Below are 23,531 nucleotides of genomic sequence, written 5' to 3' on the forward strand. Positions count from 1 at the left end.
GCTGGTATTTTTACTGCAGTTCTAGAAAGTTACTTAACATGCCTCATCTGGGGAGGCATTTAAACTTCCCTCCTTAATTATAAAATTAAAAGCCAACTAGTGTAAACCCCGTACGTCTAGCAAGATTAAGATCCGCTATGAAGATCCGCAGCGAGCAACTGGAAACCAAGAACTTCCTTAAACTAGGAAGGACGTTAAGGAGCTCATTCCTCCGGAAATTTCCATAATCCCAGAGCCCCTAGTTCTCTGGACAGCACGTTGATCTCACCCCGTCTCTACTGACTCTTAATACGATCTGGAAAATGGGCTTGCACGTGGACCAGTTGCTAGGTATCTCAGTAAGACTGAGACTGAGATCTGAAGGTACTCACACAAAACACTTCTGAAAACTAAAAGCTGTTGTATTTTCGCACAAGCTACGTTTAGGACATCCTGCTGGCCCTAAAAAACAAACACAAAATCAGGTGACGATCATGTAAACAATCTTACTTTTTGCCCTGTTTTACTGGGCTAATCTGTGAATAATTATTATATGTATTTTTTAATTTTTAAAAAATGTTTATTTATTCTTTGAGAGAGAGAAAGAGAGAGAGAGAGAGAGAGAGAGAGAGAGAGAATGAGCGGGGGAGGGGCAGAGAGAGGAAGACACAGAATCCGAAGCAGGATCCAGGCTCCGAGCTGTCGGCACAGAGCCCGACTCAGGGCTCGAAACCAGAACTGCAAGATCATGACCCGAGCCGAAGTCGGGTGCTTAACCGACTGTGCCCCCAGGTGCCCTGGTAAATATACATTTTATATAAAAGGATAAGTTGAAGGCGAGGGTGTGACTCTTGGGCCGGCTGCCTCTCCTGTCATTTCTACCTTCCTCCTCCTACCATTTCTGTATCAGATGCCTCTCAGCTCCCAGGACAGGAAGAAGCCACAAGTCAGCGGGGGGCGGGGGTGGCCGTCAAGGTTGCACAAGGGAGATTTCCCAAGGAGGGTCAGGGTGATTAATAGAACAGGAATCTCTTTCGACACCCTCACAGCCCCGCCCCACCCCCCCCAAAAAAACCACCAGACTCGAGATGCTGATAAGAATTCTTTTATGTTATTCCAATAAAAAATACATTCATACAGAAATATAACAATCTTGCAAAAAACAATTTCAAATAAAATCTTGTAAAACAAAATTTTACAAAAATCTTACAAAGATTCTTTAGATAACAGGGTGCTTCAAAAAAAAAAAAGAAAGAAATTTCACTAATAGAAATTTTTTTAACGTCAAGCAAAAAGTTTCTGCTTGATTGAGGCTCAGTTATCACCTGAACAGAATGTAATTCTTTCCGTACTTGCTTATTATGAAAATTACAGGCATCAACACATATGGCATTGAGCCCCACCCAATCAAACAACTCCATGGTGTTTCGTAAGCGAGACAAGCCAGCGCAAGCCGTTGCGTTTTTTTGTTGTTTTTTTTTTTTTCCTTCTTCTTCTTGCCTTTTTTGTCTTTCGTTAACCTTCTTGCTTAATGGAATTGTTATGGCTAAGCAACAGAGCAGGGCCAAAAAAGGAGTTTCCCAAAACCCAGCAAATCAAGCGCCTGGATTTGGAATTGCCAAAAGAAAAGTGCATTTTTTCCCCTCAGCAAAATGAAATGAGTTCTTCAGGTATGTGTATTCATCAGCCCAGATTTCAAAACAAAACAGAACAAAACAAAAAACCAGTTATGTGAGCTTTCATCGCTGCTCATTTCCAGGAAGATCAAACAAAATACCAGGCCAGCCAGACTCATATGTATATATATATATACATATATATAAAGACAAGATCCACACCCACAAGCCAGCAGCTGGATGAAATATCAGCCATGCTGTGGTATGCCAATTCGGGGAAATGACTCGTTGGAAAAACTGGAAGAATCTATTTGCTGGAAAAAATAGCTTCATCTGCATAAAAAGTATTCTAAAAAAGAATCCCTGTGACTAGCTTACTCTTAGGGTAGATGTTCTAATAAGGCTGAAATTCAAAATCAAAACCTTGGTGTGTCTGAGACCAATTAGTGGGCTAGCATTCCCCTCCGAGCCACTTTTGAATGGCCGAAGGTCTCCTATTCTGGACCTGCCAATAATGACGAGCGAAGTCGGCAGTCTGGGAGAGATCTGATGCCAAGAATCTGTAGCAAATCATTAAATTACAGATAAAGCCTTTATAAAAGTTAGTTTTCATTTTTACCTCCTTTATGGCCATTCTGAAATATCTCTTCACAGGCTGTGGAATTTTCTAGCTAAACATTCTCAGTTCTCCTTAAAAAAATATTTATATATTATCTATATATATGTATATATATATATATATATACACACACACACACGCACACACATACACACACACACACATACACATACGTTACACACAAATATACATACACAAGAATTCCGCCCACTTTTTAAAAAAAGTAATATACTTTCTGTATTACCAACAGATACATGTGTGGAACTTGTGCCTTTTAAGCAAATACATTAACATGGTTTTTTTATACTTCTGTGTCTTTAATATGCGTGACAACGTTACATATTAAATACAGCCGGTGTGTGATCTATACACAATGGTTGTGCAAAGTCTATATGAAAGTCTCATGGTGGCAGAAATGGTCTGATTTTCCAATGATCCTGTTTTCACTTTAACACTGACAGTCAAGTTGTCAAAACATATCGCGTAAATACTGACTTGTTTGGGGAGTTTTATCTCTCCGTTTGTCTTGGTGAAGGAGGACTTTTGTACGAGATTCGATTTTCTGTATTATATATTGATACAGTACAATGCCAGGTGAAAAAAAGAGCCTTAATAAAGCATGCATCACCCATACCCCTGTATGAGACCCCCCCGCAGAAGGGCCACTTGCATAAGGCACCATTATTAAGATCTACAGTGCATTAACAGCTAGAAAACCAGAAATTAGTCCTCAAGGCATAAATAAGAGAAACTTAGCTGCATGAGAAAACAGTTTCGAAGCTTTAGTGGTTTTATCCACCCAACTGAGAAAAACTTTAGGTTCTGAGTCTAATGGAACATTAGACTGGCAATTCCCAGCCCTAGCACTCGATACCCAACACAGGCCCAATGCCTTCACAGGGCATCACGAAAGTCTCCAAAAAGGGAATTCAAATTCAGAATCATTTAAAAAATAATCCTATGCTGCACAACTGCCTTTCTGAAAGGGAGTGTTACAAAATCGAAGGGGGAGGGGGGGAGGATTGTGTATTGCCAGGCCCAGATGGCTAGGGATCGCTGAAGTTGACCAACCACACGTTAGCTGCTCAGTAACTGGGATCGACATTGCAGTCCTGATTGAAGAATGGAAAAGCAGATAGTTCCCCAGACCATGCATTACTTTTTGTCTTATAAGGAAAAGTTATCGATGTGTTATATTTGTAAATACACAGCTTATACGACGGGTAACAAATGAGCTCCTGTAGCCGGTAAACAAGCTACTTGACACATTGCACGTTTCATAGCTGCACCAGACACCGAACGTTCTCTCACACGGGAAGGGGCTCCCCTCCCCACACCCACTCGCCACTCGGGGGTCAAGACCACCCACTCCCGCCCTCCATATGTTCCCTTTTTTTTTTTTTTTTTTTTTTTTTAGTTTTTATTCTAAGGCGCAGACCCCACCCCCTAGGAAATGTTTGGTGGTCATCTCCTCTCGTGGTATATACTCCGCACACACAAAACATTCAAACTACGCGTTTGCTGCCTCTCGCGGCCTTGCCACCGCGAGGGAGAAGCCTCGGCCTCATCACACAGTCAGAAATAGATCCTCCACAGACAGGCAACCCAACCAGTAACATTCTCAGTGCACATGCTCACGGCAAGGGCTTGGGGACCACTCGGAAGGCAGGTACCGGTGGTGAGTCGGGGCCACCCAAACACCACACACCGCGGGTGCCCTGCCGCTTCTGACGTGACGTGGTTCGCCCTCGAGAGACCTTCCCAGTAGAGGTCCTGGAGGCAGCTGGGTGGGGTGCAAAATGGCATGCTTTGGCTGGAACACGCACCCTCCTTCCACGGCTGTCTCTCAGCCTGGAAGCCTTTTAGCCCGCAGGATTCGCCGCTCTGCCCCCTCACAGGTGCCTCTTCATGTGCAGGGCCAGGTGGTCGGACCTGGAGAAACACCTGCAGAGCAAATCGGCATCCAACACGTTAGGTGTCCGCCTGCGCTGAGGCTACAGACCTGCGGCCTGGCCTTCGCCCCGCCCCCTCCGGGCCTGGCCTGGCCCCGCCCCCCTCCGAGTCTGGCCTTCGCCCCGCCCCTCCGGGCCTGGCCTCACCCCGCCGCCCTCCAGGTCTGGCCTCCGCTCCGCCCCTCCGGGCCTGGCCCCGCCCCACTCCGGGCCTGGCCTCGCCCGGCCCCGCCCCCCTCCGGGCCTGCCCCACGCCCCGCCCCCCCACCCCTCCCGAAGGGAAGTGGGGATCCACGGAGTCAGGGAGACTCATTCCCGGGACGTGAATGAAGGCCTCCACCCAGCTCTGGGGAGCACTTCACCCGACCTCACTACCGAGCCTTCAAGTTCCAAGGGTCACAAAGTATGAATGAAATCACTCTAGTCTCACGCGCACAGAACACAGTTCTTCCTAATTTGGGCAACTGGCATCTTACAGACGCCTTAAAAAAGTCCCAGGCTGAAATGACAAATGCCATCTCGGGACAGGAAAATGCCTGCCTTCTGCACCGCACGCCTGTTCCTCGCTGGCACTCCGCGCCCCTGCACTTTGGGAACACATACCTGTCACAGTGAGAACATTTAAAAGGCTTGGCACCAGTGTGCTTTCTGAAGTGTCTGGTTAACTCATCGCTTCTTGCAAAACGCCACTCACACCCTTCCCATGAGCATCTGTAAGGCTTTTCTCCTGGGAAGAGAGCACACGACAGGCACACCGTGATTTCACTGAGCAGGAGGAGGTGTGCTGTGACCGCGCACAAGGAAGGGGCTGGAGGAAAGTCAGCTCAGGGGCAAGCCCAGGGGCCGGCCTCCTCGGGAATTCAGTCCCCCTTCAATTAAGGACTTAGGGACGGAGCCGCACTCCAGGGGACACCCAGGAGCCCCCTCCTGACCTAGCCTGGGGCCATGTGACCGTAATCAGCGCTAACGTGTAAGAATGACAATTACTCAGACTGGCGAAATAGTTCTGAGCTGACGTGTCAGCCCGCTGGACCCACAGCCCCTGGCGGGGGCAGGCTTTTATAGCTCTCTCCATGGAAACGGTTTCTCTCAAGTGCTTATTTTGTTCCTTACTCACTTCCCTGTGGAATGAGGCTTTGTAGTTTCCTCCGGGAAGCGACATTTCTCCAAAACTGAGGTCATGAGTTTCTGGGAAACCCCATCCTCAGGCCTTCAAAGCACTTTCTAAATGGCCATCCGACGGCCAAGCTGTCTTCACCCGTTGGTCAGACAGTAAACACGAATTCACTACGAGCACTACCTGAGGGCAGTGAAGGTTCTGCCACGGCCTGTCCTCAAGTGTGACGCCGGTCAGGACAGATGGGGACTCGGGGACCCTGACTTGGGGGCTCCGAGGTCCCTGCCTCGTCACAGGGTGGGCCGGTTTACGCGACTCCATCCACAACATCCCTCCCGCCTCTGGAGCCTGTGTGATTCTGCCCCCGGTCACCCCAGACTATCACGGTAATTTCACATGCGACTGTCATCTAAGTTGTGGTCTTCTGTGACAAAGTCTTTTTTTTTTTTTTTTTCCCAACTGGTTTCAGAAAACAAAGGCCACGTGATACACAGAGAAATTCTCAGGAAGTACCCACACATCAGTACTGCCTCCCACGTTGCGCACTGGCCAAGCTCCCGTCTCGCAGCACGGCTGACACTGGCGTGCTCCCCGCTGCCCGGCCACCCTTTGTCCCCACCCCAGGAGAAAATCATGGGCCGCTCCACGTGATGGTCTGCACGGATGCCGCAGACCGGGCACCGCGGGCCTGGATGGGCGGGGAGGTTGGAGCGAGTCAGGGGTGTGGGGTATAGGCAGAGAATGGGATTTACCTCATCCGGGTAATCTCAAAGTGTCAACCGTTCATCAGGCACACATGTCCAGTCCTTCCGCTCCTACTCTGTCCTCCCCAGAGACCCAACTCTTTTGGGGGAGGCATGAGGTGAGGACGCGTCCGCTCGCCGGGGCCCCGGCCCCCTCCCAGGGCTGGTGCGATTCAGCGGCGCCCACCAGCGGCCCACCTCCCGCGTGGCAGGAGGGACTGACCTGTGTGAGTGCGCTGATGAGCTTTCAAGTGCGAGCTTTTGGTGTAAACTTTCCTGCAGCCGTTAAAGTGGCACCGATGCACCCTCCTGCGGCCATCTGGGGATGCGTCCCCGCTGCCCTTGTCACCCGGCTTCCCCGCAGTCCCACTGCGCACCTTCCCGGGAGGGTGCGGCTCGCCTGGCACACAGCCCCACAGGTGAGAGGCCTCCCTGCTCAGTTCTGGAGAAGAAGGGGGTGTGGAGGTGACGGACGAGCTCAGGGTCCCCGAGCCGACCAAGACTTCGCCGATGGGGTCGGAGGAAAACTTGGTGGTGGGGGACAGTTCCTCGGAGCTGTCGGAAGACTCGCTGCTCACGTCCGAGTTGAGGCTGTGGGTCTCCACGTTGTAAGCACAGCCGGGGCTGTTCAGAGCATCCTCGGGGGGAGTGGAGGAAAGCTTCGGGTCCGGATCCTCCTTTTTCTCCCGAGCCAGGATGATTTTGGTCCACAGATCTTCCTGGCTGTCGAACTTGATTTCGGAGGCCGACACATAGCAGGGCTCGCTCTGGAGGTAACGCTCCAGCTCCAGGCAGGTCTGTGCGAAAGGAACCACAAGAAGGCACGTGATTGTGACGACTGAAAATGGAACCGAAAGCAAGTTGCCAAAAAACATGCAGGAATCAAGGGCAGGTAGACCGTGGCCGTGGCCGTGGCCGTGGCGCTGCACGAATCTCGTCTCTAGGAGAGCGAGGGGGAGGCTGTTTCTAGGAATGGATATGCACTCGGAAGAAAGACCAGAGGTGGAGCCTCTCCTGGCCTTCCCAGGTCGGACCTGTGGCCACAAGGACTGATGGTCACGAAGCCATTTTGGTTACAGTTACCGGTGTTGACGTTACTAATGAGTTTCCGTGAGCCACACAAAGAAAACCGGCCTGAGACAGTCCCCCCTCCCCGCCCGACAGGTTTAACCAGATTATCTGACAGTGTGGAGCACCATGTGCATGAAGGAATGCCCCGGCCGCCCTCCCTTCTCACGCACAAGACAGAAAGGCTGCCCAGCCCGCAATGCAATGTGTTCTGACATTGCGTGTGTCTGTCTTTAGAGACACAGCTGAGAGCACAGGGCCACGCTCAGCCAGCAGGCGCAGCCCGCTGACGGTCTGTGTTCGGGGGCATCAGTGGAGCTGCAGACAAACCACCCCATTTCCTGCACAGCCCCGACCCAGGAGGCTCTCAGAGAATGCCATTCCCAAGTGCAGGGGCCGTGCTCACCCACAACTTTAATGACTTCCACAGTGGTCCGAGAAAAACAAGAGCTTCAACAACAGGAGTGGAGAAGTAGTTCCAGAATGGCCATCTGCTATTGTAAAGAATGCAGGAGGGGAAATTCCTCCCCAGCCCTGCTGGGAGTCCCACAATGGACAAGAACTTTATCTACTGGCCAAGAGTACAACTGTATGAGTCATCACTCTGTTTCTTTCACGCAATGCCAAAGGAGACTTCCTTTTGAAATTCTGATCAGAGGCCAGAAAAGGACCCGGTTCAAACACACATGCAGGTGTCACGGACAGTGCCCCTCCCCAGCCCCACAACCAACCTTTCAAGAAGCTACAACTGCCGAGAGAGCAGCATCCCCTCTCCCCACCATCTCAAACTTCCTAGCCACTGGAAAAGAAAAACGGTAGGAAACATTTTAGGATTACATTGTGTCCGCCCTTATCTCTACTAGGATCAACTGCCTGGGTGCCCATATAAGGCTGTCCATACAACTGCATTTCTACAGATTTCAGTTTCTACAGCAAACTCTGCAAATCACGTTCAGGACCCGCAAAGCCTACCCAAAGGGCTCGTGCTTGCTTACTGAGCAAATGTGCCTGCTAGAATATAGCACATACCCTTCCCCCTCCCCACGGATTCGTCACATAGCCAGCATGAGCAAGCAAAGGGGGAAAAAAAAAACATCATTGTTTTCTCTTTACCCCTAAAATCAGACGTCTGAGTTACAGGGCATACTAGGTGCTCTAAGGACAGACACCAAGGGTTCCAACTGATGTTCCAGAGAAAAAGGAAAGCACATTTACTGAGGTCGTGCTAAACTTTCATAATCTGGCTAATTTAAAAATCTCCATTATGCCGATCAGCCCCAGGGACCGAAACGCAGCTCTCCGAGAGTTTAAAAGCCTCTGAAGGCCACCGGGAGCTCAGCCTGGCTTGGGGCCCAAATCCCAAATGCCCGAAGGAAACTACTTAGATCAATTTCAATCACGTCCTGGGGAGCAGCTACTTTAGGAGGAAAAGGGGGGAGGGGAGAGGAAGGCAGGACGGGGCTGGGAACGATTAAGCAGGCATGTGAAGGTTGCAACACTTTGCATTTCATCCCCTTTAAAAGCTTTCTAGGCTTTGAAACCCACAGAATATATTTGATCTGCTAATTCACTTAGTGACAAAAAGCGAACAGCCTAGCAGGGGCAGAGACAGCCCTGACCCCTCCTTCTATCTTTTTAAAGACAATGGGACGAGTGTCAGAGTCTCCTCTCTCCCTTCAGGCAATCCTAACAATTGGGGGGGGGGGGTAATAACTTTCTTAAATGTCCAACGTCAAAAATTCCAGTTCCACAAAAAAAAAAAAAAAAAAAAAAAATGCCGGAAACTGGGACTCTTCTTCTCAAACTCAGACTTGAAGCAATTTGGACGGGCTCATTGTCATATGACTGATAAGTCACTGGTTGTGCAAACATTGTTGGCTCTTTTTTTTTTTTTTTTCCTGGTCAACAAAAGAAGCAGGTAAGAAAAACAAGACAGATCCAAACACATCTTAAGGATTCCAAAGAGGAAAAAGACACTGGAAATGGCCCAGTAGAGAAAAGGAGCCGGTGGATGTGTCCCTGGTGACATTTTTAATTAAAAAAAAAGAAAAAAAGAGTCTATGTACAGACACCAAAAAAAAAAAAAAAAAAAAAAAAAAAACCAAAAAAAAATCCAAAAAAAAAAAAAAATACCCCATGAAAAAAAAAATACCCTTGGCAGTCCATGCAAGTTCATATGACAAGACCCAGCTGTGGAGTCTGGAGCTGGTACAAACACCAAACTTCCGCCAAGGGCTCGGGCCGGGATCAGGCCGCGGGGCTGGGACTGCCCTCCGGAGGATGCAGTCCAGGAGCCCCAGAAACGGGCGAAAACAGTCCGAGAGGCGACGCGCCGCTGCGCCCCACTCATATGACAACTCCGCTCCACGCCGTGAAAGGCCCCTTTTAAGTGCCTTCCGCACGCAGGCAGCAGAAGTACGTTTTAGGACTAATTATTTCAAATTTTTGTTTTTAATGTACCCAAACCATTGAACAAGAAAAAAAAAAAAAAGAAGAAGAAGAAGAGGAAAAATAAATGCACCTCCAACCACACACCATCCTGGCCGTGCGTGCATGCACTCCCTCCTCGGTGCACCGGGCACCTGGCACACGAAAATTCCAATTTACCTGTTGCCAATATTCCTCCAGGGAGGGCAGCGCCGAGAAGTAACCAGTCTCGTGCACAATCTGGAGTTCCTGGAAGATGCTGCACATTGGGAGTACATCCATGTCGGGTTGGAAAAGACAGTCACTGCTGTTGTGAAAACAGGGAGGTGTGCGGTCTGGAGTCGAGAGCGCAGCAGCCGTGCCTGCAGCGCCGGGGAAAGTTTCATGCAAACTCAGTGCACAGCAATTAGGCGCCGCGGGTTCGGATCCTGCCGGAGCCCAGAGACGCGCTCGCGAGCCCACACAATATTTGCAAACACCGGACTGACTGCAAACGTAACCCCTGCAAAACTTCCCTATTCAAAGCTCCCTGCCAGCCTCCCCCTCTTCCCCGCCTGGCTCCCCCCACTCCCTCCCCCCCACGTGACTCGCCCGCGCCCGCCCCGTGCACCGCCCAATCACGCTGCGCCCGGCCCGGGGGCTGCGCGCCGGTGATGTCAGCTGCGGCCAATGGCAGGCGGTGACTCACAGCGGCCCCGCCTGGCGTGACCGAGCCTCTCCATCACAGCCCTCGCCATTGGCTCAATTCGAACTTCAGGCGGCTCTGATTGGGAGGCGTCCTCGCAGGCTATTTTTAGCAGGGTATATAAGGCGCGGGCTGCCGCGCGCCGGAGGAGTCGGCGCTGGGAGGTGCGGGCCGAGCGGCTCAGTGCGCCCGCGGCCGGCCGAGGGAGCCGCTCCTCCTGTCCCCGGCCCGCGTCCCATCCCCCGGTCCCCGCGCCCCGGTGCCCGGGTCGGTCCCCGTCCGGGTCGCCCGGGCCCGGCGCTCGGGCCGGCAGTCCCATCGCCGTCCCCCCCGGCCCCCGGTCCTCGTCAGTCGTCACTCAGGCCCCGTCCCGGTCACCAGACCGGCGTGCTCGTTCCCGTCCCGCCTCCCGGGCCGGTCACCTGGGCCCCGTCACCGGGTCCCCGTCCCCTGCTCCCCGGCCAAGCGGCTCCGGCGCCGCGGCGGGGCCGAGCGCAGCCAGGCGGGCCCCCTGTCCCCTCTGTGCACCCTCTTCCGACCTCGGGACCGCGCTGCTCCCCTCCTTCGTCCTCAGCTCCGTCCCTTCCGTCCCTCCTGTCCCTCCCGTCCCTCCTGTCGCTCCCTTCCCTCCGACCTCTGGGCGCCCTGCCCCCTCAGGACCCTCTGTTCCCCCCGACCGACCGCCTCCATCTCCTCTGACCCTTTTCTGTCCCCTCACCTTCGTCCTCCGCTGTCCCCTGTCCATCTTCTGTCCCGCCCCCCATTCTCTGTCCATTTCCTGTCCCCCCCGTCAATCTTCTGTCCACTGCCCCCCCATCTTCTGTCCCCCATCCACCTTCTGTCCCCCCCATCAATTTTCTGTCCACTGCCCCCCATCCTCTGTCCCCCGTCCACCTTCTGTCCCCCCTGCCAATCATCTGTCCGCCGCCCCCCATCCTCTGTCCCCCATCCATCTTCTGTCTCTGCTGCCCCCATTCTCCTCTGTCCCCCGTCCATCTTCTGTCCCCCCCCGTCAATCATCTGTCCACCGCCCCCCATCCTCTGTCCCCTGTCCAACTTCTGTCCCCGCTGCCCCCATTCTCCTCTGTCCCCCGTCCATCTTCTGTCCCCCCCGTCAATCATCTGTCCACCGCCCCCCATCCTCTGTCCCCCATTCATCTTCTGTCTCTGCTGCCCCCATTCTCCTCTGTCCCCTGTCCATCTTCTGTCCCCGCTGCCCCCATTCTCCTCTGTCCCCTGTCCATCTTCTGCCCCCCCCCCGTCAATCATCTGTCCACCGCCCCCCATCCTCTGTCCCCCATTCATCTTCTGTCTCTGCTGCCCCAATTCTCCTCTGTCCCCTGTCCATCTTCTGTCTCTGCTGCCCCCATTCTCCTCTGTCCCCTGTCCATCTTCTGTCCCCCCGTCAATCATCTGTCCACCGCCCCCCATCCTCTGTTCCCCGTCCATCTTCTGTCTCCGCTGCCCCTATTCTCCTCTGTCCCCCGTCCATCTTCTGTCCCCCCATCCTCTGTCCCCGTCCATCTTCTGTCTCTGCTGCCCCCATTCTCCTCTGTCCCCTGTCCATCTTCTGTCCCCCCGTCAATCATCTGTCCACCGCCTCCCATCCTCTCTCCCCTGTCCATCTTCTGTCCCCGCTGCCCCCATTCTCCTCTGTCCCCTGTCCATCTTCTGTCTCTGCTGCCCCCATTCTCTTCTGTCTCCCGTCCATCTTCTGTCCCCCCCCGTCAGTCATCTGTCCACCGCCCCCCATCCTCTGTCCCCCATTCATCTTCTGTCTCCGCTGCCCCCATTCTCCTCTGTCCCCCATCCATCTTCTGTCCCCCCGTCAATCATCTGTCCACTGCCTCCCATCCTGTTCCCTGTCCATCTTCTGTCCCCCCTCGTCAATCTTCTGTCCACCACACCCCCCCGTGTCCTTCATCCATCTTCTGTCTCCCCTGCCCCCATTCTCCTCTGTCCCTGCCCATCCTCTGCTCCCCCTTCTCTTCTGCTCCCCCCCACCCTGTTCTCCATCTCATCTGTTCCCTAATCTCCTTCTGCTCTGTTCACTCCAGCCTGCCCCCTCTTTCCCTCCCCTTCCAACTCTGGGTCCACCCTCTCTTCTGTTCCCCTTGTCTCTGCCTCATCCCACTCAGGCCTCAGGCCCATAGTGCTGGTGACTCCTGGTCGTGTCGTGAGGGTCTGGAAGGCCTGAGTGCTGGGTGCGAATCGGAGTCGCCCCTCGTGACTCCTTCTCTGGCACACGCATCTGTACGCCTGGGAAACCTGGAATTGCAGGAAAAGGGTCAAAATACCTAGAAGGCCGATGTTGGGTCTGCTGTCTTTGAGTGGGATAGTTTAGGATAACGGATAGGTTTTACACTCGGATTCTGTGAGAAAGAATTTGGCCTTAAAAAAAAGAAATGCCTTGAGGCGCCTGGTGGTTCAGTCGGTTTAGCGTCCGACTTCGGCTCCGGTCGTGATCTCACAGTTCGTGGCCTGCATCGGGCTCTGCGCTGACAGCTCAGAGCCTGGAGCTGCTTCGGATTCTGTCTCTCCCTCTCCCTCTGCTTCTCCCCCACTCACGCTCTGTCTCTCTCTCTCTGTTTCCCAAAAATAAATAAACGTTAAAAAAAAAAAAGAGAGAGATGCCTTATAACTGGATCTCAGGAAGGTCCCAGGCCTAGAACAGCATCCACATCTACGTCATGTACTGTTAAAAATGCAGTTTTCAGGGTCAGTTCCCAAACCTGCAGATCTGAAGCTGGGCGGCGGGGGCTGTCCCAGGCACTGTGTTCCAACAAGCCCGCTGCCAGGGACCTAGGACTTAGTGTCCATTTACTTGTTACCTACCACAAGGCCTTCATCCTAGGACGATGCCATCTCGTTCCAGTTGGAAGGGATCTGTTTTTCTGGTAGGGCTGCAAACCTCAAGAACCCTCCCCGAGGTTAGCAACTGAGCTTTTCCTCTGAATGTGCAAACCGTTTAAATTAGGGTGATGCTGACATTCAGTGTGTTTCTTCCCATATGAATTATGTCCTAAAATATACCATCATGTTCATTTTCAAGACAAATGCCAAGACCACAAAGAATGTGCATTTTAAAATTCAAAATGGAAAAGTGAATTATAACTAGTACTTTCATTTTTGTCTCAAGATGGAGTTTAATGAACATCCTTTTAAAGTTTTTAAGGAATGGGGCATGTAAAAGAATTTCGAGAGGATTTTATGTGTTAGATTTTAACAGACTAGAATATACCAGGATTATGACCCTGGAAGGTTCTAGGCAGGGACCTTTGTATCAGAATCTAAAGTTCGAAAAGATTATTATCCACATACTGTACCTGTTACAGAGTCTGCGATGGTGATCCAGAACGAATTGATAAAAATTACCATTGGCCTGCGTTCAGCTCATTTTACCCCGGGAACAAAGAGAATGACTAGCCTTCTGCAGGTGGGACCTGTACCTGAGTCTGTTTCCAGGAACAGAGATGGTTTGGCCTTGAACCACCCACAGGCTGAGCCCACCCTGGTGAACAGCAGCTGGTCATGTTTGGGAGATGGTTCCAAGAGCGTGGTTATATTGGGGATAGGACTTTCTCCGTCATTGGCCATCGCCAAAGGAAACAAGAGTCTGGGGAATATGCAGGTGACCAAAGCTGGCCTCCTTGGCAGATGGGGGAAATTCCAGCGAAGGGAAGGGTGTCCTCCCCGAATCAAGATTAGGACGTGGCTGTCCGTGCAACGCGTACGGGTGTCGTGGCTATGGTGCCGGTGTACCTTTTGGACAATTAATTATTCATGGTTTTAATACTTTCCTTATCTACGTTCCCATAGAATGTAGATTTGTCCTTGTCTGTTGCACGCACTGACAACTGTGTCGAAGATTGTATAGTCTATTTTTAAAATAGTGAACCTAATTGGACATGATACGGATACCTTCAACATGGTAATTTTCAGCAAAAAGAAAAACAATAGTATAAAAAACAGGATAGGTAGACTGATTTTCAGAGAGAATGAGTTCTGTGTCTTCCCCCTGCACCCATGAGCCACCCAGCACCTATGACTCACGCCCTGTGACTGGCCACGTATCCAGGAGGCAAGAGATACACAGGACAGGAGCCGTCTTTTTTTTTTTTTTTTTAATTTTTTTTTTTTCAACATTTATTTATTTTTGGGACAGAGAGAGACAGACCATGAACGGGGGAGGGGCAGAGAGAGAGGGAGACACAGAATCGGAAACAGGCTCCAGGCTCCGAGCTATCAGCCCAGAGCCCGACGCGGGGCTTGAACTCACAGACTGCGAGATCGTGACCTGGCTGAAGTCGGAGGCTTAACCGACTGCGCCACCCAGGCGCCCTGAAGGAGCCGTCTTAACAGAGGCGTTGCTGCTCCTGGTTCGAGTAGCTGTTCAGTGGGGAAGCAGTGAACGCTTCCTGTGGGAAAAGTGTCTTTGTGGGGTCTCAGTGCAACTAGTCGCATCTGATTTCTAAACAGATCAGCCCAGAAGAATCAGAGAAGGCCGGAGCTGTTCAGAGGGGGGGACGTGTGGCATGCGTGTAGATGAAATAATGCAATAATGCATTAAAATCCCCGGTTTATGACAGAGAGTCGTTTAATGCTTTGAAGGTGATATTTCACTTATTCGGCGTCCATCCGTCTCTTCTGTGTGTTCTTGATATTTATTTTATAATCGCCCCTCCCCCACTTTTTTAAACGGATGAATGAAGGTAGACACTAAAATGAAACCCCCTTTGCAGGTCACGTAGCCAACCAGACAGTGAGATCATGACCCGAGCCACGATCAAGAGTCGGACGCTTAACCGACTGAACCACCCAGGTGCCCCCAAAGTTTGCATTTTAAACCTAACTTTCAGCTTAAGGATTTGGGGATGATATACAAACTTTTGGTACTTTTGGTACTTCCTATTATTTTTTTTTTAAAGCTTATTTATTCTGCGAGAGAGAAAGACAGAGCGAGCAGGGGAGGGGCAGAGAGAGAAAGCGACAGAAAGAATCACAAGCAGACCCCACGCTGTCAGTGAAGAGCCCTTTGTGGGGCTTGAACCCCCAAACCATGAGATCATGACCTGAGCTGAAACCAAGAGTCAGAGACGCTTAACTGACTAAGCCACCCAAGTACCCCTGATCCTTCCTATTCTTCTAGATAATTTAGGTAGGGCTCTTGCAAGGAGTCTTATGAAGTTGTTCCACAGGTCATTCCAATAACTCCCCCAATAATATTAACTGAGGATATGCTCTGTTGGGCAAGAAGCTGCTTTTGTTTTATTTTGTTTTTGGTGTTATTACCAAAACTGCAGTTACTATATGACATGAAGTTATAGATTTGTTATTTATTTATTTATTTATTTATTTATTTATTTATTTATTTTTTATTATCCTTAAAATGTTTATTTACTTTTGAGAGAGAGAGAGAGAGAGAGCATGAGCAGGGGAGGGGCAAATGGATAGGGAGAGACAGAGAGAATCCCAAGCAGGCTCCATGCTGTCAGCACAGAGCCCCCATGGGGCTTGAGCTCATGAACCATGAGATCATGACCTGAGCCAAAATCAAGAGTTGCTTTACCGACTGAGCCCCCCAGGTGCCCCTCAATTTGCTCTTTAAATAACTATTAGTGCTGAGAATAGCTAATAAGGAAAGTTCTCTATCGATAGTTTTTAATAGATGTGCAACTTAATTTATCAACATATGGAATATGCTCAGTACTATGGCCCAGAGAGCAGCAGATGGGGAGAATTCATACAGATCTAAGGCCTCAGTTTTAGTGGCCCTCTTTTTAAAATATAGTAACAAACTCTGGGATGTTTGGGAACGGTGGGAAAATACGTTGCTATACATCAGAGTTTTATAGAAGGAAATGAAAAGAGGAGAAGAAGAGAAGTAACCCACGCTGGATAAATATGTGACCTATGGCAGGCACTGTGCTGGACGCTTTCCATGGTGTTCCATTTGGTGCCCACAGGACCCTGCGAAGTAGCTGTTATAATCAACAGTTGAAAAAAAAAACAAAAATCAAACTTAAAGCTCAAGGAAAGTGTGCAGTTTGCTAAGTAGCAGGATGAATGTTTCATCCTGGTCTTTCTCGTTTCCATAGACGCCCGCAGTTCACCTGCCCAGACCTTCTCAAGAGGGATTCTCACGCCAGACGGCGCACCAGCATCCCCTGGTGAGCAGAGCTCTAAGGTGGCCGATGGACGCCTGACCTGCACTCTCTCTCCTCTTGAGCGCTGGCCGGTGGGCCAGGCTGCCCTCCCACGTCACCTTCCTGGCAGCTGACTTGAAGTTTATCAGAAGGGAGATTATCTTGGGTGGGCCTGACCCTTAGGTGGGCCGCCTTCTAATGTCCTTGAGAAGAAGGTGAAGCTCAAAGAGACCGTTCAAGATGTAACTGCTCGGAAATTTGAAATGGAAGGGAACATCCCTTGTTTGACAAAGGGACCTGGGACACCTGCCCTGCCTGGCAGTGGCTGCAGCAACTCTTCACGGAGCTCTGGGCTCGCAGCGAGAGCGGAGTGTGTTTTCAGCTCAGATCTAACTGCTGTTGCAAGCGCCCTGTGCACCTGCGCGTTGGGACTTGCTTTTCTCCATGTTCCTGCTTCTTCCCCTTGGGCAGCCAGGCGTCCTTGCACCTGTCAGGGGAGGGTTGTGAGGTGAGGGAGTCCTGCCCCTCTCCTGGCAAGAGAATTCTGCTTCCTGGACTCTGCCCCAGCTCTGAAAGGGTTTGCTTCCTTTGAGACGAGGGTCTGGGAGTGTGGGTGGGGCTTCATGCCTTGGTTCCACTTGGGGGTGCGGTGGTGGGGGGGCAAGGGGTGTCTGCTCTCCTGCCCCGCCTACCCATCTCTCCCGTGAGCACCCAGTGGGGGCCTGTGGAAAGAGCTCACAAGTCAGCTTGTGTCTCAGGCTCCCATTTATTCCAGACTAGCATCCCAGCCCACACTTAGGCGTTAACAAATTATTACAGTGCCACTGTTTTCTCCTGGGGTGGGAGCCTCTTCCCACTTTGCCAAAGGTGAACAGTGTGTGGCATGATTTCTCCTCACTGTGTCTGGTCACCTTTGAGATTCACTTCCTCTGGGGGCCTGTTGCCCTCTGCTCTTAAATAGGCCAAAGAAAATGAGGATTTTGTAGATTATCTGGCTTTTTCTTGTTACCAGGGTATAAGGGAGCAACGTTCTCCTATGACTTTCTTCATACTAGTCAGAAGCAGAACGCAGGGAAATCCAAATGGGCACAGAAGTTCTTCGACAAATGAAAGGAACACCTGAGTATACATATGGGTGGTGGGGCGGACATTAGCCCAATCTCACATCTTACACAAAAGTCAATTTGAGACAGATTAAATAGGAAATGAAGGACTAAACAATAAAGCTTCCAGAAGAAAACATGGGAGAAAATCATCATGATATGAGGGTAGGCAAAGTCTTCTTGGACAAACACAGAAGGCCATGCCATAAAGAAAAAAAACTATTTTTTTCCTGCTTGACAAATTAGACTTCATCAAAATTTAAGAGTCCTTCAAAAGACACCACTAAAAACATGAATAGACAAGTCATAGACTTGTCATAGACTGAGAGAAAATACTCTTGAAACGTGCATCTTGTGTTGAACAAGGATCCAGGGTATCTACAAGTCAATGAAATTTTTTCAAAAACATAAAAAATAGGCAGAAGATTTGAACAGATACTTGACTGAAAAAGATATATAAACGACTAACAAACACATAAAAATACGTTCAACTTTGTCATCGGGGAAATATGAAATAAAACCCCCTAGAAGAGCTAAAGTTAAGAAGACCCGGAACATTAAGAGCCGGTGAAGATGTGTGGGGAGCAACCAGAACTTTCCTACTTGATTGGTGGAGATTGATGTGAAATGCTACAACACCTTTTGAAAAGGTTCTGGCCACTTTTAATAAAGTCAAACATATGCCTACTCTGTGACTCAGCTCTCCCATCTTGTAGGCATTTAGTTAAAAGCCCTGAAAGAACATGTTCACAAAGAAATTTGTGCAAGATCATTCACAGCAGTTTAGCCATAATGGTCAAAAACTGGAAACTGCCAGGTGTCCATCAGCAGGAGCTGTGGTATTTCTGTATCGTCTGGCACTGATGATCGGTACATGTGGCAACATGAATGTATCTCAGAAGCATTAGGCCGAGCGAAAGAAGCCTTGCACACAGGAATATCTACCGAGAGACTCAGGATACATTAAGTTCTAGACAAGGTAAAACTGATGTTTGGTTGCCTTTGGTAAACAGGGGTGGAGATTGACTGAGAAAGGACATGATGGAGTCCTCTTGGCTCTTGGTGATGGGTAATAACGGTGGGTAAAGGATGTGGATGATGGTGATGGTGATAGTGATGGGTGGATGCTGATGGCGGTGGTGGTGATGATGACGGTGATTGTGTTGACAGTGATGGTGATGATGATGGGTAATGGCAAGTGTGATGGTGATGACAATGGTGATGTTGCTGGTGGTGATGGTGATGATGGTGTTGGCAAGTGATGGTGATGCTGATGGTGACAATGGGGATGATGGTGATGTTGATAGTGGTGATGGTGATGATGGTGATGTTGGTGATGATCATAATGGTGGTAATGGTGATGATGGTGTTGGCAGTGATGCTGATGGTGGTGATGATGATGATGATGGTGAAAGGGATGATGGTAATGAAGGTGATGATGATGGTGATAACGATAGTGATGGTGGTGATGATGAGGGGTGGCAATGATGGTGATGGTATTGGTGATGATGATGGTCATGTTGATAGCAGTGATGGCGATGGTGGTGATGATGATGACGATGGTGATGGTGGTGATGGTGATTATGTGGATGGCGATGGTGAGGACGATCCTGCTGATGGTGGTCATCCTGGTGACGGTGATGGTGGTATGATGGTTGCTGGATGATGGACCTGTTTTTGATCTGGATATAGGTGTGTGGTTACACAGGTGACTGCATTTATTTAATGGTACATTTAAGACCTGTGCATTTGGAGCACCTGGGTGGCTCAGTCAGTTAGGCGTCTGACTCTTGATTTCAGCTCAGATCATGATCTTGTAGTCTGTGGGTTTGAGCCCCATGTCAGGCTCTGTGCTGATAGTGAGGAACCTGCTTGGGATTCTCTTTCTTCCTCTCTCTCTGCCCCTCCCCCACTCTCTCTCTCTAAAAATAGATGAACTTAAAAAAAAAGACTTGTGCATTTAACTTTCTGTGAATTTTGCCTCCTTCCACCAAAATAAAGAACTGTAAACAAATATTGAACTATAATTAATGATGTGCAAGCCACAGAGGGGGAGTATACTAAGGTCTGCAGTGTGTTTTGATACAGAGAGAGGGGATGAGAGAGACAGAGACAGAAAGGAGGAATGTGCTATCTTGATTTAAAGCATGTAATAAGTCAGAATATGAAATTAATGTTTATCATGTATTAGTTTCCCGTGAGTGTTGCAGCAAATTACCACAAACACAACTGAAGTTTCTTCTCTCACAATTCTGGAGGTCGTGAGTCTGAACAAAGGTGTTGGGGGGCCACACTCCCTCTGGAGGCTCTGGAGAAGGACACTGCCTTGTCTCTTCTGTCTTCTGATGGCCTCTGGCTTCCTTGGCTTGTGGCCACATTACCGCTCTTTGTCTTTCCTGGTCACACAGTTGTCTCCTCTTCTGTCTCAGATCTCCCTCCCTGTTCTAAGAACCTGTGTCGTTGGCTTTAGGGCCAAGCTGTGCAACTCAGGGTGAGTTTGTCTCAAGATCCTTCATTTAATTGCATCTGCAAAGACCTATTTTCCCAAAGAAGGTCAAGTTCCTCAGTTCCAGGGATTTGATGTGGATATCTTTCGGGAGGCCATTTTTTGTACTTTGTGAAAAGAATGTAAACGTACTTGTATTAAATAACACAGCAATAGAGTGATAGGATACGACAAACTCCACCTAGTTTCCTAGGTTGTCGGCAGTAAGCATTTTCACACGCTAGAGAATATGTTACTTACAATTTTAGAGATTTTTTTAAGGTAATATGGTACCTTTTAGCGCTTGATCATTTTGTTGCTGTTTAAAACTAGTAGCCACCAGCCATTAGGGGCCCAAGTCTTAATGTTCGCGTTAAAAACTTGGTAGAGTGTAGATACAAACCGGCAAGGGACAGAAACACCTGTTGCTTTCCTTCAAACATTTAATCACTTCAAATTGAGGGCTGTTGGTCCAGGGTCCAGGGCTGGCACTCTGCTAACTGCAGAGGAGAACGGGTTTTCTGGCCTGTTTCAGAAATACACAAAGGATTATCTGGACTTGTGAAAATGTCAGTGTTGCCCTGTCTTGGTTTGTTCATCTGGTGGAGGAGAGATTAGGGATAAGGCCCGTTCCTTCCTACATTCCAGGGTCCAATCAGCAGCCTAGAGAAGGCGGCCGTGGGCACAGTGGGCAGTGGAGACACAGAGGAGACATTGATTTCGCCAGTAGGAGGGAGCAGCTTCGTGGGGATGGTCTTGAAGGGAGGTGACAGCTCAGGGAGGGAGGGCCAGACCCCGAGGCAATGCAGCCTGGCGCTTGTTGGCTCCTTGCCTCCTGGAGCTGAGGGTCTGGGAAGGTGAGGCTAAAGGATGAGGGTAGAATTCTTCCTGCAGAGAAATTGTGGCAGGAGTGTGGTTCGAAATAATCTAGCTAGGAAAACGTGATCTGTCTTACGCGTCTGGCGGTAGAAACCTCTGAGAGAAATGTTTTTGTTATGTCATTTCACAGAAGCTCAGGTGAGGAGAGGCAGATCACTTGCCTGAGGTCCCTAGGCTGGGAGGGGTGGATCTAGGTTGAAACCTGGGAGTGAGCGGAGAGGGGAATATTCCGGAGCCCACAGCACAGGGTCTGCAGCCTCAGGGCAGAGGGGTCCAGCTGGGCTTTGAGTCAGGGCAGCAGAGCCCAGCCCAAAGGCACACTGTGTGACTGTAGCCGTGGGTTCCCAGAGAGAAGACGGCAGGTCTGTTTCTGAGGAACTCCACCAGGATTTGCTTGCGGGGAGGTGAGGCGCACTGTGATACCATCTCGGGTTCGGGGTAGTGAGCTATGGAGCCTACACATCAGCCTTTATGGCTTGATCGCTCCCTTGGACCTCCCTGCAAAGCACCGGGCTGTCGCCTCTGGTGTCACTGCCTCTTCCAAGTTCCTCCTGATTTGGTCAGCCACATGTGTGTCCCACGTTTCAATCCCTGAGAGCCCTTTGTAACTGTCCCCTGCATGTCCTTTGCGACTCCACCCAAATGCACCCCTAGAAGCCTCCCCCAGTACTCCATCAACGTGCCAGACACCTCGTCTTGTCCTCTGTCACCTCTGCTCTAATGGCCCTGGGCTGGGGCTGGGGCTTGCTGTGCCTTTGTCTCCCCGAGGTCTGCGAGCTCCCCCAGGAAGGGCACTGACTGACATGTCCATATCTCATTGCCACGGTGCACAGGGTTTATGGCTGAGACAGAAATGTAACTCAGTTAACTTCCTATGAGATGGTCCTTAGAAGGCAAATTTTTCGAGTCTACCTGTCCAGAAGTGTGCCATTGTCCGCAATGACAGCTGTTTGCTAATGCTTCTTTTCCCTAGGAGACTGTCAGCTTCCGGGAAATGATAATTGAGTCTGATCATCCTTCTTCCCTCTGCAGATCAGCAGGCACTCATCTGAAGAGAATTTTCTAGAGGCTGTAATGTTGCCTACTCCGTAAGGCAGACTTTAAAAATTAAGATTCAGAGCTCGAGTTTATAAGAGGGCAAAAAGAAAAGGGAAGATTGCCAGAAGTTAATGATTGATGCATTTGGTATACATCCAAAGCCTGTCATTGAGCATTAAATTGTTAAAGAAAGAAAAAAGGAGGAGGAGGAGAGAGAGAGAGAGAGAGAGAGAGAGAACACAGAAGAATTACAGTTGAGGAAAAGATTTGCAGACTGACGATTGCAAGCAAGATTAAAGTCTGCTCTTATAAGTTAAATAAGGTATGATTATGTTTGCTGGTGAACATCTTGGATCTCACTTTCACCTAGTCTGTTCTAAATAAAAAGGATCTACCAGTAATGCCTTCTAAAAACTTAGCAATCGCTAAACATTTTCCAAGGAAATTGAATTTCACACACAGCTAATAGCACAGATGGACTTCAGGTATTGGACACCTACAAATAGATGATACACGACTTAAATAAACACACTGACCCACACTTGCAGGATATCTATATCGCCTCTTACTGCCACAGACACTCACGTCTTTTGTTACTGGCTTATGCCCTTGTCTCCTCGAACAGTCTGTACAAAGGGTGTACCTATTCTTTTTTTTTTTTTTGTAACCAGCGTTTAGCATAATGCCTGACCTAACAGTCACTCAATAAATACTTTTTGAGTCTATGAGCGATTTTACACATCTGTACAAATAAAGGATGTATCTTTAGGTCAACGATGTCACTTCAAAGTGTTTTCTAATTTTAGTAAATGAAGATAAAATGGGTTCTTCAACTCATTCTTGGTTTTACTTCACTTTTCTTCCCTCTTTTTGCCCTTCTAGAAATTCACATAAGGGCTGGCCCTTTTTATCCTAAAGAAGTCATAGTTTATTTTATTTTAGGTCCTAAATTGCTTTGCACTTAAGAACTAACTATATGAGTGGTAGTGCTGAATACGTGTATGCCCATGGGATAAATTACACGACAACTCAGAGGTATTTTGAAAATTTTATAGTTTGCTGGAGACACTGAAGGAAGAAAACACACAATGAACTGTTGGACAGGGTGACCCTTTGGTTACAAACAGCAGCTGCTCCTGGACGGTACCACTCTCTGTGGATTCCACTGTGTCCTGTTTTCTGTGCTTACTCCTCCGTTTTTCTGGAGCGCATCCTCCAGGAACTTCTCGGTTCTTCTCACGTGGCTGGGGACATCTGGACGCCTGTGGTCTTGTGGGATTTTACATTTCTGGCAGTGCTTCCAGGTAGATGACTTCTGGGAGCAATTCTTTTCAGGACCCGAAGGGACAAATCATTTAGGGCAAGTGGGCAGGGAGCTCCCATAGGCTGTGTATTTACCCGATGCCGGACATTGGATCATTGTCTCTAGAGTCTTTGGGAAGGCGGGGGGGGGGGGTGCTGCTGAGTGGCTGAGCTCTACGGGGACGGCCGGAATAGGGGAGTGGGGACTGAAGTTTTGCCTGGTGTCCCTACCCCACAGCTGGGATGTAGTTGCTCCTCCTGACCTCCCCCCACACCCAGCTGTGTGTCACTCGGTGACAGGCGTCTCTGGGGTTCAGCTGGGTGGACTGACTCTCACTTCGTCTGAAACCCACTTTCACTGCGCTGCAGTCT

The 23,531-nt window shown here is 49.7% G+C and overlaps 1 protein-coding gene across 2 annotated transcripts; it reads right to left on the bottom strand.

The window, feature by feature from the left end:
- Positions 1 to 2,510: 2,510 nt before the first annotated feature.
- KLF6 (Kruppel like factor 6) lies at positions 2,511 to 10,033 on the bottom strand. Of its 2 annotated transcripts, XR_004343827.1 has the most exons (5): positions 9,702 to 10,033; positions 7,826 to 7,893; positions 6,250 to 6,823; positions 4,770 to 4,893; positions 2,511 to 4,158 (listed from the first exon to the last, which is right to left on the bottom strand). XR_004343827.1 is itself a non-coding variant. In XM_030321060.2 (4 exons), exons 1-4 carry the CDS (start codon positions 9,801 to 9,803, stop codon positions 4,107 to 4,109), a joined length of 852 nt encoding a protein of 283 aa, XP_030176920.1. In that variant the 5' UTR covers positions 9,804 to 10,032; the 3' UTR covers positions 2,511 to 4,106. The 2 variants fall into 2 exon arrangements, 1 of the variants encoding a protein (XP_030176920.1); XM_030321060.2 differs by lacking the exon at positions 7,826 to 7,893 and having other exon boundaries at positions 9,702 to 10,032.
- Positions 10,034 to 23,531: the final 13,498 nt, after the last annotated feature.

This window comes from Lynx canadensis, chromosome B4, assembly GCF_007474595.2.
Source record: "Lynx canadensis isolate LIC74 chromosome B4, mLynCan4.pri.v2, whole genome shotgun sequence".
NCBI classification, from domain to species: domain Eukaryota; kingdom Metazoa; phylum Chordata; class Mammalia; order Carnivora; family Felidae; genus Lynx; species Lynx canadensis.